Source organism: Pipra filicauda, unplaced genomic scaffold, assembly GCF_003945595.2.
Source record: "Pipra filicauda isolate LSUMZ 115617 unplaced genomic scaffold, ASM394559v2 scaffold315_size853536_pilon, whole genome shotgun sequence".
Lineage (NCBI taxonomy): Eukaryota > Metazoa > Chordata > Aves > Passeriformes > Pipridae > Pipra > Pipra filicauda.
In genome coordinates this window covers 249,997-265,177 of record NW_024104438.1, presented here as the reverse complement: position 1 = coordinate 265,177, position 15,181 = coordinate 249,997, and the positions used below count along the sequence as shown (strand labels likewise).

At 39.7% G+C, this 15,181-nt stretch overlaps 1 protein-coding gene across 2 annotated transcripts in view; it reads right to left on the bottom strand.

Moving 5' to 3' along the window:
- EIF2AK3 (eukaryotic translation initiation factor 2 alpha kinase 3) overlaps positions 1 to 15,181 on the bottom strand; it is a 43,765-nt gene that overhangs the window by 7,996 nt on the left and 20,588 nt on the right. For both annotated transcript variants that reach the window (XM_039383541.1, XM_027722797.2), the window contains exons 3-13: positions 13,403 to 13,597; positions 11,365 to 11,495; positions 9,285 to 9,519; positions 8,868 to 9,030; positions 7,864 to 8,001; positions 7,226 to 7,348; positions 6,413 to 6,633; positions 5,977 to 6,089; positions 4,810 to 4,932; positions 3,455 to 3,604; positions 1,705 to 2,476 (exon numbers count right to left, since the gene is read on the bottom strand). In XM_039383541.1, the coding sequence (XP_039239475.1) occupies positions 1,705 to 2,476; positions 3,455 to 3,604; positions 4,810 to 4,932; positions 5,977 to 6,089; positions 6,413 to 6,633; positions 7,226 to 7,348; positions 7,864 to 8,001; positions 8,868 to 9,030; positions 9,285 to 9,519; positions 11,365 to 11,495; positions 13,403 to 13,597 (2,364 nt within the window). The remainder of the gene's footprint in view (positions 1 to 1,704; positions 2,477 to 3,454; positions 3,605 to 4,809; positions 4,933 to 5,976; positions 6,090 to 6,412; positions 6,634 to 7,225; positions 7,349 to 7,863; positions 8,002 to 8,867; positions 9,031 to 9,284; positions 9,520 to 11,364; positions 11,496 to 13,402; positions 13,598 to 15,181) is intronic.

Here is a 15,181-nt window from a genome sequence, read left to right as displayed (position 1 = left end):
GAGTTTTAAGTGAAGCTCTACATAAAGTTTACTGAACAGCAATCTCAGTGAAGGGAGCTACAACTGACAGTATTGTTAAGAAAGATTATTAATTAACATGTCTAGCAACATATTAGTACAGGGATTTAATTACTTTTATGGTCAGTTTCTCAAGCACTAAAGATTGTTCAGATAACTTGTTCAAGGTAATTGCCTAATGCTGATGGGAAAAGAAAATACCTGGATGGGTTAATGAGTTTTTCTAACTATGACATATCCTTTCAGTATTACTGAATTTGAATCCCCTTTTACTGCCACATCTGAGATGGCATTTTTACCTTTTGCTTCTACTGATATCAAATGATTACCATCTGAGAAGCTACAACAGCAGTTACAGCTATTTCAGTGATGACTCCACTAAGGTGGGTATTAATGCCTCCTCAAACAAGCAAAGAGAAACAGGAACTGCCTCTCCACTTTAGCAAAAGGGATCCATTTCTCAGAGCTTGTGCTAATAAAATTAACTTAAGCTGGGCTCTTCAATTAAATTCTGGTATTTGGTAACACATGCAGTACTTTAAATTTCAGCAAAATTAGGCACTAGCATAGGAGAATGAAAGAAAAGGTGCAACAAGTTACTCCTGACTTCAGTTATATTAAATATCAGAGGTTAAAATCACTTTTCCCAGTCCTAACTGTCTGGATGCTATCAGGCATTAAAAATATTACGAATCCTGTAGAAAGCTGCGTTGTGATAGTCAGCATTGACTCAGAATTCAACTCTAGGACAGTTTACATTTCAATCCCAGAGTAGTAATAATCAAATTTTACTTTCTCTAACCAAGAGTAGCACCCTCCTCTTAGGCTGTATTGCTATAGAAAGAAGGAAAATAGAATCACAGAATCATAGAATTATTTAGGTTGGAAAAGACCTCTAAGATTGAGTCCAACTGCAAACTTAACGTTGCCAATTATCTGCTTCACTTGAAATGGTAGAACAGGATCCAAAATAGCTTTGTTGCACAGTTCAGCACTGAACAACCCTGTCTAAAGAACATGAATTAAAGATGCCATAAAACAAATGCAACTGATCTGTGCCAGGTACAAGAAGTCTTGCTGTAAGAAAGACTTTAATTGCAATAAGCAATGATGAATGTTTATTTCCTGGAGCACTGCACCTCCAGATTACTGTACAGACGTTAACCCAGCTTTTGTAACACCCATGCTGAGGTCACTGATAAGAGTCAGCTATTTTAGCAGGATTTGTCTCCAGTGCCATATTACTCCCACATACAAAACAATTTTACCTCTATCCACACACTCATCATCTGTCAGTTTAAAGCTGAATTTGACCCTGAATTAACCAACCTGGCACTGCTGCTTTAGGATCACTGAAATTTGGAACTGTTGATGCCCAAGTCTGTAATGTAGCAGAGGGACAGTTACTCTGTGATACCATTTGAGTCAGTATTTGAGTCAGTTCCAGGAATTTTACAGCACCAGAGACTTCTGTGAGCTATTTGGGCATAGGTAATTCAAGTTAGGATAGCTCCAAAGATAATCCCACAGTACTAAACCAGAAAACGTTTGCCCACAGGACACAGCCACTGAGATAACCGTTACAAGCACAACGTGCAAAGTTCAGGCGTTCAGTGATGATCATGGTAATAAATAAATAAAATTAAAAATCCAACATACTTTCTACAGTAACCTATGAATACAAACCTTGAGATCCCTGTGCATTAATCCTTTGCTATGCAGAAAGTCAACTGCCTCAGCTATCTGCAGAAATATTTGCAGACACTCTGTCCTTTCCCTCTCCTCTATCTCACACCTTCTGCTCATCCAGTCTTTGAGGTTCTCTTTCCTGCAGAGCTGCATCTGGATGTAAAGATACACCTTTGGAGACGTGGGTTTAACTTTTTCTGCAGTATTTTTAGAAAGGTCCAGGCTTAAACTTGTTGGCCTTGGTGGAGAAACAGAGAGGGGACTTCCTGAAGCAGATTTCTTGTTATCAGATTCCTTTGTACTTTTCCCTTTATCCTCAGAAAGATTCTCATCATGTGAAACATCAACTTTATCTTCCTTACTAGAAGCATTTCCACAGCCAGAATCTTCAAACACAATGGAAGAGGAGGTCCCTTCCTTCAGGTGTACAACAGGAACAGCTGAAGAGCAAATTTCCAGGGAGGAATTTTCCAGCTCATTACTGTTGATAGTACTGCCTTCTACATCACAGCCCATAAGGACACTGTCCTGAAGGTTTAACAGTGGATCTTCTGAGTGCTCTAAGTCCCTGTTGTCTGTCTCGGAAAATTCCAGAGGAGAAAAATGGCTTCCAGATGAATTTGACTGACCACAGGGTATCCCCACAGATCCCACCCCCTCTGATGAAGTGGCAATAATTTCAATGTGTTCCTGCGTCGAAAATGGCTCTGTCCTGATCTTAAATGATGGGACATCCATTGGGCTGGGAGAGCTGAGTGGCCAGTCAGTGCTGGAAAGCAAAATTGAGAGATCAATACTACAGAAATTGTAGCAGGTTCCATCATTCCACTCATTCCACTAGAAATTCATTTTCAGAAGATTTTAACAACTGCTACCTCTGAGACCCATGTCATACCGTAACGGTGAAGGACTATCCAAGTGTGGGAATCACTAACAACCAGGATTTAGCATCTGTTTGCCTTAGCAAGGATAACGTTTTCTCATTGAGACAAAAGTGTTGATAAAGGAAAATTTAGCAGTCTCTGCTGCCTGGACTCCCAATGTGCAATCAGGCTTATCTTCAGCTTGAAAAAATTCAGTCCTTTGGAACACGCACTGCAATGACTATTTAAAGTGCCTGGGAGGAATTACAGCTGTGAAATGTTAATTTGATGCCTGAAATATAAAGGTCGCTGTATTCTAAAAATTGTGAGGTATGTTAAGATGTTATTATGAGACCACTCAATAGTCTTGCACTAGGCCTCATTCTTTAAATGCCAACATACACCCACTTTTTCCTTTCTCTTTACACTCTCTAAACTCCTATATCTAATTTACAATTTTTAACCTACTTCTACCGAGCTTTACAAATCGTCACTCTGATTATCCCTCGCATATTTCTGCTAAAATAAATTCACTGAAGCCTTGGAGTACTGAATCAGATCCATCTAAACCAAGATAGCAAAGAGGAGGAAAGCAATAGAAATCCAGTCACCCAAAGACTCAATTACACAAGTTAAATTAAGAACTACATGATGTTTCCTAAGCTGAAAGAAGGACCCTGACACAACAGAGGATCAAGAAATAGAGAGACTCTATGCAGAAGGGTAATATATTTGTACCTTGTTCAACTGAACAGTTAACAGGCCAAGTTAATAACTCTTTCCTGCACAGTCTCTCAATTCTCCTGGATCCTCTACCACTTCTCCAGTTCTACTGATGCACAATCTCAAATTTAAACTGTTAGAGAGAAACCCCTATGAGTTACCTTTCATCTTTTAACCACTGTTCATCCATCTTTTCCTGCCATCTCTCAGGTGGAGCTTCCAGCCACGCGTTGAAATACCGGACAATCCCTGGATGTTCGAGTTTAGCCAATGCCTTGACTTCCCTCATCACCTTTTCCCGAGCCAGCTCCCTGCGGTTTGGGGTGAGGGCAACAACGAGAGACATGGTCACAAAAAGCAACAGCACAGCACATAAATTTCTGCAAAGGATTTAATAAAAGCTGCCCCAGTACAAACCAGGCCAGTAGTATTGCTTTTCACATCAAAAGACAAGTATGTTTTAAATTCCCCAGAGTAACTCCTTTAGGTTAGAGTGTGGAGGAGCAGTATGTGCTCACAGTGGCTAAATATTTAGTCATCCCTTTTCACATAATCACAGGCAGCAAAACTGAGAAGAAAAGGTAAAAAAAAATCACTAAACAGCGATATTCTACAGGGATATAGAAGACACTGACACAAAAGATGGACAGCAATACCTTAGGATTTGTTTTTAATTGGAATAATGTAAGGAGACTGCATAAGGACTATCTCTGTCCTGTGGACAGGAAAGCAGGTAGCCTTCTGTCTCACTGAAGTAATTTATCTCTCTTCATAAGTCTAACTGAATCAAATGAAGTCTGATGGTTTTATTTAATGGGTTTGAATATGCTTGGAAACTAAGAATTCAGGCTACCTGAAATTTCTGAACAAAACCTTTTATCTTAAATAGTCACAATTATTTAACACATTCAAAAAAAATAGTAATTCTAGATTTCATAGCTTTACCCCCTCCCTCTTGCTGTTCTAACTTGAGATTTCCAGAAGCAGTGTCTCCCATCTCCCACTAAAAGGAAGTGCTGCAAGCTCTGGGTAGGGTAATTCAGCAGCATGGCTTGACCACCTATGGCTGAGAGAAAAGGTAGGGGTTGTGGGACCAGAAATGAAAAAAATGGACAAACGGAGGCAGAAAAGCTGGTGAGGGAGAGAAAAGAAAGGGAAGGTGGAGTAGGAAAGGTAAGAAGAGGAAGGAGAGAAGCAAATTAACAGTGTGCTACAATAACTGGTCCTGTTAGCAAGGGCTCTATTCATCAAGGAAATCACAGGAGTTCCCATGGAGCCGCAGCATCGTCACAAGGGTCCTGCTATCCAAGTATTTTAGCCAGGCAGGTCACCCCTCTGCTGTGATTACATATGCCAAATTCTTGATGCCAAAACTAAGTCAGCCCCCCCATTAAAAAGTGTGTCATTCATGCCAATGAAATATCTGGGAATTCAGCTCAGGAGCAGATGGTTCAGGGTAGGACAGGATTCCACCATTCATTCATTACTTCTGTGTCTCAACAAACCCATTCATTACCTGTTGGGCAAACGGATCCTTTTGATAGCATAGTTGCAGTCATCCACTTTATTTCTGGCTTCAAAAACCACTCCAAAACCTCCACGACCCAGACACTGAATTGGTTCAAAATCTGTCAGATATCTGTGAGCAGCAGAGTGTGAGGAGGAGACAGAAGAAAAGAGGGAGGTAGAGGAGAAAAATGCATTAGTATAGATAGAAAAATAATTTATGACTTCGACTGAAGTGGTTCTGTAAGAGCAAAACACGCTGAATGACTTGAAGCATTGTTTGTTTTTCCCTGCTCACCCACTGAAGCTGTCAGATGGTTCTCTATTTATGAACTGGGCAGTTGCTGATTGTGCCCTCATTCAGTGTCCATCCCTACCCAGCAGAATCCATTCTGCACGCACTAGACCACCTGAAGAGGTTTTTCAGAATATCAGGTTGCACACTTACTGGATCATGGACCACAAGGATGCAGCCTAAGTTTCTACAGCAAACCAGGTGGTGACAGCTAAGTATTTTCTGAATCATGACTTGCCTTTAGCCCTACCCCAAATAACTATTTCTGCAACTAGTCCTTCTAAATATCCTTTCTAAAACATCACTGTCCTTAAACTTTTCTTATTTTAGCTCACTTGAAATACTCCAGTTCTTGCTTTCCATGCAAATGTACAGGAAATGGTCACATTTGCTCCAGAGTAAGTATCCTGACATGCTCTTATGAAGCATTCTGTCTTAACCAACTCCTTTGTAACAGCAACAAAGGTTTTCTTTCAAGTACAGACTGCTTATTGTGCAGAGTATATAAAACGTCACCTGTTTCCACCTGCAATTGCCTTTCTCTGCCTTAAACCATAAACACAGAAACAGAGGGAGTAAACACTGATAAAGACCTTCAAGAATCAATCTCCCATCTTGCATATCAGCAAGAAATATGACAGCAACCTTCCTGATGACATGTAATCTGTTGACTCTCTGGAATTGCTTACACTCATCATAACTGCAATGTCCTGTCAGTAATGGGGTCACAGAGTTCTTTGTGTTGGTTGCTGATCATCCTACGAAGTCAGAGGACTAGGAGTACTTAGGTAAGAACAAGTGAACACCTACTCTTCTATCTCCAGACAGCATTAGTTGTGACAGTGACAACACCCTGTTCATGTTGTGTTGGACAGAGCTCACCTTGACACGTATCCAGAGTTCTTGACATCACTCCAGCTGTTGTCTTTAACATCTCCACAAGTGGGCTCATATTTGCAATCAGTCTGACACTGTGTTTCAGATTCCTTCCGCAGCTAACCACGGTTTCCAAAACAAGAACAAAACAAACAAACAAACAAAATCAACTTCTTAAGTACCTGAAACTAGTTTGTACCCCAGATACAGCATTAAATAAGTATCTCCCAAGATGTTGAAGCAGTCTAATCTACCTGCTGAAGCCGTTAAGCAAATTGCGGCAGCTGGCAGCCTTCACAGACAGATTAAACAGTAAATTTAGGCTTTTGATTTTTTTAATCTCATTAGTTATTAACTTATTAATATTACTCACTGCAGACTCAAAACTGAAAGAAGCAGCTAAAATAACAACCTCTTAGAATTCAGGAAAAAACCCACTTACTCTGCTGTACGGATGGGGATGGAAAAGTTTGCGTACGATAAAAGTTGTGGCCACGATGCAAAATATGATGGTGCCAACAATTTCCTTCCACCAGTGGAGCAGGAGAACAGGATCTTTTTTGCGAATGTTCTTGTAATTTGTATCATCAAAAAATCGAACAGTGATCTGGTTGCTACGTTTGTTTCTCTCTCTCTTGTAGTAGGGTAAGTAATAACCATTATCTGTGTATGAAAGACACAGGGAGACGAGATTTACTTGCAGGTAACTAAAAAACAATTTTGGCTTCTCATTAATAAGGTTTCTTACACAGACATAGGGTATTTTTGTTTGCATGCCCCATGATTTTAAACAGCACATGAGCAAATTCAGTAAATCAAGGTGGTGGACAGCAACTAGGTCACCCATAAAAGTTCACCTCTTCAGGAGGCCTGACCACCGATAGCTTTAAGCCAGAACATCTTTCATATGGAAAACTTTCCACCACCAGGCTGTGGTGGTAGCACTGTTAGCAAATTCTAAATAACATAATTCTCAAGCTTTTTCCACTTGGACCACCTATCAGTGGCAATGGCAGCACACAGAACAGCTCTGCAGTAGCAATTCCAGGCACTCTGAAGTGCTCTGCATGGCACTCGCTGTACCTACACCACAACCTGGAAATCCTAATTTGGACAATGATTTCCTACTTCATTAAATGTTAAAAAAAAAATACACGTATTTAAGATCAAACAGCTGGTCATTTGTCGAATTTCACAGACAATAAATGGGTAAACCTGGCTATTTGAAACACTTAAAATTTGGAACTTCACCTACCATAAGGATACTGCAGAACTGACAGTGCTCCATTACTGTACTCCTCATGAGAATACTTGTCATTGCTGAGGCACTTATCAAACTCATCGGAGCCCACCAACACTGGAGTCCTGGAAGGAGAATCTAAGCAGAAAAGACACAGTTTTCTGAGCTGAACTGTTCTAAAAATTCTGTTCTCATATTAATTTAATGAGAACTCCAACTGCATAATCTTAGAAAATCCCTCTTGTACCAGATCACGAGAAGCAAATTTCATGCAAGGAAACATTAATAAGGATATTTTAAGGTTACAGTTACTTAACACCTTCCCCCCTTGCTGAAAGAGTAGTTTTGGACAAGTCAATTCACTCATATTCACATCACTGTGAAAAGCTTCTTCCTCTTTTTGTTGAAAAATTCAATTTAGAAGACCCAACACCTCATTATTAAAAAAGACCCTGTCAAATCCATAGTAAAAGAAAGTAGACATTAAACATTTAATTAGAAAAAAATAACCACTTAATAAAGCACAGAAATAGTTCCTGAACTGCTTTACAGCTGGAAATATCAGACTAGTTTGGAACATACTGGAAATCAGAAAGATGTCCTGTTTTTTTTCCAGGCTAAGACAATAAATGAAACTCTGAATTGCTACTTACGGATTAAAGGTTTCCACTTGATTTTGGGAAGAGGAATAATTGCATTATCTTTCTTGGATTCCAGAGCCTTTGGGTTGGTTGGGAATTTCTCAGAAAGTCTGACTGATGACTGAAGATACAACTGGCCCCTGAACATACCTAAGTAATAAATCAGAGAGCATATTAGTCTTTAGATTTAGTTCTCTTCGCCCTCATAATAAAATTGCCCAGTAAAATGTGGTTAAAACCATTTTTGAAAATATTTCTTTATATTCTGAGAACCAGAGATACCGACTCTGATTGCTAGGCTAGATGAATTCGAGTAATATGTTTCCCCTGTTCTAGAAAATCAAGAGGTCAGGACACCTCATTTTTACTGCTGGAGAGCTGGTGGTACAGGAAAATACCAGAAATTTTTAAGAGCTATAAAGCAGCTTGGGCTTTTAAAACCCCTCTCAAACTTCCTACCCTTGTTAATGCTGTAGAGATTATTCCTCAACAGCCACTACCAGGGAGGCTGGAACTATCTGGCTTCTTCTTTATCTGTTATTCTAACCACTAACAGGAAAGCTACAAGGTATAAAGATGTGGAGAAAAAGGCAAAGGCAAACCAAGTCTTAGAAAACCAAAGCACATTTACCTCCCAGAGACAGATAAACAGCTGAGAAGGAGGACCTGGGGCCATTATTTCAAATTGTTACAAGCCACATCCAATGAATTCTGACAGCTGGACAAAAACCTAGTCCTGTAAAATCTTACCTGAATTTTCTTCATGGTAAGTTACTGCAATCAGTGTACAAATTATCAGGCAATAAGACTGCCTTGTTAGCTATAAACCTGTCTTAAAATTTCAAGACTTTTAGTTCTCTCCAATGTACTGAAACTACAAAGCAGTGAACATTTCAGAACTATAATGGAAAAGATTTATAGTTTTGAAATCTATCAGTACAAAAAGATCTTTACTACAACCTCAACAGGGAAATGAATAACATTTACTACAGATAATGCTGCAATTGGTGTCTCACCCAAATATACACTGGATTCTGTGGCCCCTCTGGCAGCTTCCACAAGATCTTCTTCATCTTCCAGTACCTCATTATTTGCAGTGTAACTTGTGTCATCAAACAGACTGATTGGAATTACTTTGCCATCCTTAAGCAGCCATGCAGAAGCAATTGGAGTGCAAAACTGAAGGAGAGAGAGGTAATTGGAAAATTAATGTTGTATTAACGAGCTACTATATAAGAATAATGCTAAACAATGTGCCTAAATTCCTTGTTTTAATTTTTGTAACAGATGCAGCAGCTCAAAGTCAGAACTTTAGTTAAAAAATTACAAGCAGATGTGTGCTCTTTTACAAAGACAGTGCCTGAAACTCAAGATGAAAGACATCTTCAAAACTTCTACTTTTGTGATATTTAATAGTCTGTCTTTTCCCCTACCTGGTATTCCCATTCCAGATGTCCTCCTCGTTTGTTAAAAGCCATCACTTTCCAGTCAGCCACCGAGACCTTTATCACTGTGTCTTTCATCATAGCTTCCTGCTCCTCCACATCCGAAATGATTTTTGTTTCTTCTTTGTTCATAGTTGATTTAAAATTGCTCTCAATGTATCCTGCTCTGCTTTCAATATCTGGGACATAGCGCAGCTCGAAGTGACCAACACTGAAATTCCACCTTAAAGAAAAAGAGAAATACTTTGTAGAAGCAACTTGTATATTCCAAGGAAGTCCCAAATCCTCTGTCCAGAAGATTCCTAAACTGAATTATCTATATTTGGCCCATATTTTCACAGTAAACTCTTCAGACTGTCAGATGAACAGAACTGTACCAGGAGGGGAGTGCTAATCCAAAGCATAAACCAAACAAACTGAGAAATCTTGCCTAACATGATGGGGGAGCTGAGAAAACAGCTGGTGAAGTAGGGCCAATGCCATTGAAGGCTTAGTATAAGGAGAGGGCAATTAAAATCATCAAATAGTACAGCTGGGTCTGCTTAGTAGGAAAACATTGTGGTGCTGATGGAAGCAACAAGTGCAAAGCTTTTATGAAGCAGCATCCTACACAAGACATATTTCTCTTCACTAAGAGTGGATTTAATTGGAAATGTAAGATTTTTCAAACCGAGGAAGGGACAACGCTTTTTTTGTTTGTTTTAATCCAACATACTACCTAACACAGATCCCTTGGCAGATATTTCATGAAACCAGGACCACTCGTGTCCCATCGGTTAACACTCAAAAAAGACAACTACATAATGAACTGTATAAAGAACACAGTTTTACTGCACAGCAAAAAGCTCTTCAATTCTTGTAAACCAACAAAGATACAGATGGGAAAGGATGCCAAGTTTGTGTCTTGAACTGCACAAAGGGGTAAATATTCTTCAACAGTATGTTTGGATATCCAGAATTTCTTATCAGTCTGGCAACCACCAGGAGCCTAAACTGTCTCCTTAAAGAATTTACACCCTTATGGTAAACGTTTGGCATATTTTACATACATGTTTCTTTCTCTGAATTAAAACCCCAGATCTATCCCATTCATTCCATGTCACCAGGAAAGGCACCTCTGTTTCTAACCACAAAGACAGGAGAATTCTGGTGCACAAGATGCAATACTATGGTTTTTGACACACTTCTCCCTGCTAATTTTAGTCTCCAAGAATAATAGCACTCCAGATTTATCTTCTCAGACATCTGATCTGAACCATAATCTATTGGAGTTCCCATTAGGTGATCCCTGATACACTACAGACGCACAACCTGTCACATCCTGCTGCAAACAGAAGAGGGAGCAGGGGAACAGGGAATGATGAACTATCCACTAAATTGCTGGGGAGTTACTGTATCTACATACAGTAACCAGCCTTCTAAATCTGTATTTTATCAAATGGGGTTTGGTGGGCTTTTTTAGCAGAATATATGTCTGCATCTTTATAAAAATCTTACCGTATTAAAACTTAAATGTGATCTGGAAAACCACAGATTGAACCAGTTTCTACAACTTGTAAAAAACAGACCACTCACATTATGAAATGAATAACACAGATCTAAGAATATTTAAAATATCAACTTAAAATGAAAGCTAAAGACATCAAGTATAAAAAACCCACCAGAGATAGTTACCATGAGCAGGTGAAGAACTTAAACATGAATCAATAGGTTGTAAGAAGACTTTTAAACTGCCCCTTCTTGTACAAAAAGCAACAGTTAGAACTAAAATTAGTGACATTTGCCTTGTGCAGCAGAACAGTGATAAACTGAGGTATGCAAGGACAAGGGAAGTAATTGTCATTTGACTCTCATCTTTTCTGTCTGACCCTAAAACTGAAGCCCAAGACATTTTCAAAAGCACTGAAGAGCAAAAGGGTTCGATCCTTGCCAACAGCCCAGCACATTCCTCTGGTTAACAATCTAAACTCCCTGTGCAATTCCTAAACTGATGAGAGTAAAAAGAAGGTCAAATCCTTAAAACATTACGTATCAAGAACTGTGCCTGTGGGACTGTCTCTGAACTCACTTTTCATTGCCGCTGCGGGGTCCAACAGCACGGACTGTTTTCTGGGTTCGGTGTAACAGGAGCGTCTCCTCCTGCTCCGTCTCATCGTCGTCCCACCGGCGACACCCCACAGCCGAGCAGATGTACTTCACCTAAGGGACAAGGCAGGAGACTCCCCTGTGCAACTTCAAAACAAGCGTAACCAACAGCGACACTCAAAGCTAACAATCCTCACAACACATTTTTGGCTGCCGGGCAATTTCGAGCACAGTGACTTTAGATGCTCGACTTGAGGGATGTTGAAAAGCCTGGTTTAAGAGATAAGGGCTTTTCAGAACTAGGATTTTCGAAGGATCCTAGAAAGTATACAGCTTGTGGTATTTTGACTACCATTTGAGTATATTTTGCATGTATTTCTACTTCTAACAGAAAGAAATCTTAGCTTTCTCTTTTCCCACTATTTTTATGGACATCAAAAGAGCATTCCTACAAGACCCACAGCATAATTCTGCTTTCATGTTGTATTTGTCTCAGCATAACTCTATCAGCTTCAAATGAAGTACTCCTGATTTATATAAAATACCACAGAGCCTTTCCCCTTTGCCTTGTCAGCTATTTAGGAGAAAGAAAACCTTATTGAACTCTCACAGTCACACAGACTTTGCAACAGTCCAAATCTCAAACAGAATTTGCATTATATGAGCAACTGTATTTTGAAAAGGGAGTTGAACACACTTAGGAAGTTTGGATTGACACCAAACTGCCAAAGACAAGAGACTGCCCGAACTCTTAAGAAGGAAGAGTCAGGCACTATTTCTCCTATGAGACATCACTGCTACTGTGAGTGTAAAGAAGGAATAAAAACAGAAATTAAAACCTCCACTTCCTGAGCACTGGGGGAGAAGCAGTCTGTTGGTGCACAGAGCCCGGTGAGGAAATCAAAAGGAATGCATGAACTCTTGTTTTGGGTCTATGCTCTTTAGCATTAGTGATGACTCCACACCACACCATAGAAGTGTTCCACATTAAAATGTATGGTGAAAATGAAAAAAAAAACCCACCCTGATTTTGCTTAAAACAAACACTGCAAAGTTTAAATTTTTTTAACTGAATCTATTTTTTACTTGTTTCAAAATGTAACAATGTTTCGGATTTACCAAATGTCTGTTCTTCACTACACAAAGCATCTACGAGCACTTTAACGACATCTGACATTAAAGAGGGGGATGGGTATGTCAGTTCTAGGACTCTGAATAATGCAATTAATTCTTGGGCTTTTTCTACCCTTTTTTCCATCTGTGCTCTTTCAGGACACACAATTTTGAACCAGCGAGTTTCAGAAGAAAAACACCTTCTGTACTAGTCAGATAGTAACTAGTTTTTAACTTTTACATATGACTCTACACTGTAAGAAGAGCTTCTTCTGAGAGATAGTAAACACACTGACAACCACTACAAGTCTTAAACTTTTGAATATGTTGAATGTTTTTCTCTTCTCATTAGTTTGGGAAAATCTGAAATTAGTTATGAAAAAAGTGTCACCTAAAGCCTTAACTGATATGCAGTAAGCTGGACAGCAAAGTCTACTTCAAGTAGAGCCAGGTGATAAAGCTGAACTCCTCTCCCAGCCTGGTAGAAAGGGGTCATCCTCTTATCCTCGCCTCTGGTCACAAACCCCCTGTCCCATCCCTTGTCCTGGCTCTGGCGCTCCCCGACTCCTTCCTACAGCTCACCCAGCATAAAACTAATCCAATAAAAACTGGGCAGTGCTCTGCTGCGTTTGCAAGTCGAATCAGCTGAGCAAAGGGTGAGACAAGGCTTAAAGCCAGCACAGGGGATGCAGCAGGAGCTCCCAGGCAGGAGGAGATGGCAGTGAGGGGCTCAGCCATGCCACCTACTCCAGCCCACTGCAGCTGTTGCCCAAGAAGCTCAGGCTCTGCCCTTTTTGCCCTGCAGTTATACACTTGAGCTGTACCACAGTTTAAATCTCAAGAGTTACAAGAGTTTGCAAGACAGTGCTCAAAACACACACACACAAGACAACTTTTCAGGCTCTTACCTTCCCTGAGTAGGAGCTCAGCCCATAGGTCGTCAAAGACTTTCCCCCAACCAGGACCACATCCTCGCCAAATTTGTAGGATGACTCCAAAAGAGATTCTACTGTGAAAGGAACTGCTTCCATGCTCTCTCGATCCCGATCCCACTGGAAAAGGTCCCCATCCAAGGAAGGGATTATCATCTTATTTCCAAATACCTAAAATAATTGAACTGAAGGTTAGCTATGATTTAACCACAATTTTATCAAAATACACAGACCACAAATGGAAACAGAAATGCTGTAGAAGCAAGTCCAGTTCATTATATTCCAGTGTCCTATTTTATGGTTTCGTATCCCAGAGTCTTATTTTTCAAAGTCACGCTGAAGACAGAAAACTTTCAGGCCTTCAAATCAAATCCATATTTCACTATTCTTATTTGAAAAACAGTTCAGTGTGTGACACTTCTTCAAAACATTTTAAAGCTCAACCAGTTGACAGGTCAGTGTTCATCTAAACTGCAGAAAACATGATGTGGGTAGAAGCATTCTCCAAGAGACAATCACTGGTGAAAGTGCAAAGTTTTGCAATTATTTGTGATAGTTTCAAGACAGTGGCATTTTAAAAGAAAAACCGAGGCTGTTTTTACAATTAATGACTACTCCAGAATATCTAACTAGGCAGGGAGAGCAATTATCACTGAAATCAGAGCTCACATTTCCCCTTTGCCTTTCCAGACAGTTAAATCTGACCACTCAGAATTTATGTTTAAGCACACTGTTCCTTTAAAACCTGCCTGGCTTTTTCCTAAACATACAAGTTAAAAAAAAAAAAATTAAAAAATCTTCACAGGGATACGATGTTTCATCCATTACAGTGAGATTTTCAAGGAGATCCTAGTTCCGAAGTATGAGTCATTGTCAGTGAGTACTAAGGGACTTATTAAGAAACTCATTATCAGCATGATGGACCGTAACTAATACTGTGGAGCCACACTGGCTGTGCCCATCAAGAACAGCGAGAAACTGTTATCCACATAATCTTAGCTACTGAGGATATGGATTAACATGGAACATTTCAATGCTTTTCCAGAACCTCTGTCCAGCTGGGCAGTATCCTACAACATTATTACATTAAATTCAGATACTTTAAGCATTAGGATTTAAAGGCTACTTCTAGTACACATATATTTGTCATTTCAAACAAAATATTCCTGCTCAGACTCTGAGGCACACAAGTGTATTACGAAGTGATACAAAAGATGCAGAAGGTTTCTGGTTATTATTTCTGGAACCACTGTGAGGATCTGAAACCACATCTACATGATTCAAATTCTCTCTAACATGAGACTTTTTATTCCTCTAACTGGGTCACAGATGAGCAAATGACATTAAGCAAAGTTGGGATTCACCTAAACAGGCAGGGAACGGCAGATGTTGTAAACGTGTGCATGTCATGACTAATATCTGCTCACCCCTTACGTTGTTAGACACACTTCATTCACAGAGAAAATTCAGGTGAGCTACCCGACAATGCTGGTGACTTTTAAGATCCCCAAAGGATTCAACACCCATACTTTCTGGCTTTGAAAAGCTTCATGATGACTGGCAATTAAAATATAAACTCCTCTCAGGAGCACAATGTGTAACTGAAGAGAAGATAAAAACAAATCCCTGAGAGTAGTTGTGAAGCTCTTTACAAAGCAAAATGAGGTATGTTCTTTCCCTCCCAGATATTTACCTTATGGCAAAAAAGGCCAAATATCCTGGAAGAGACATTGAATGAGATATGTCTGATACACA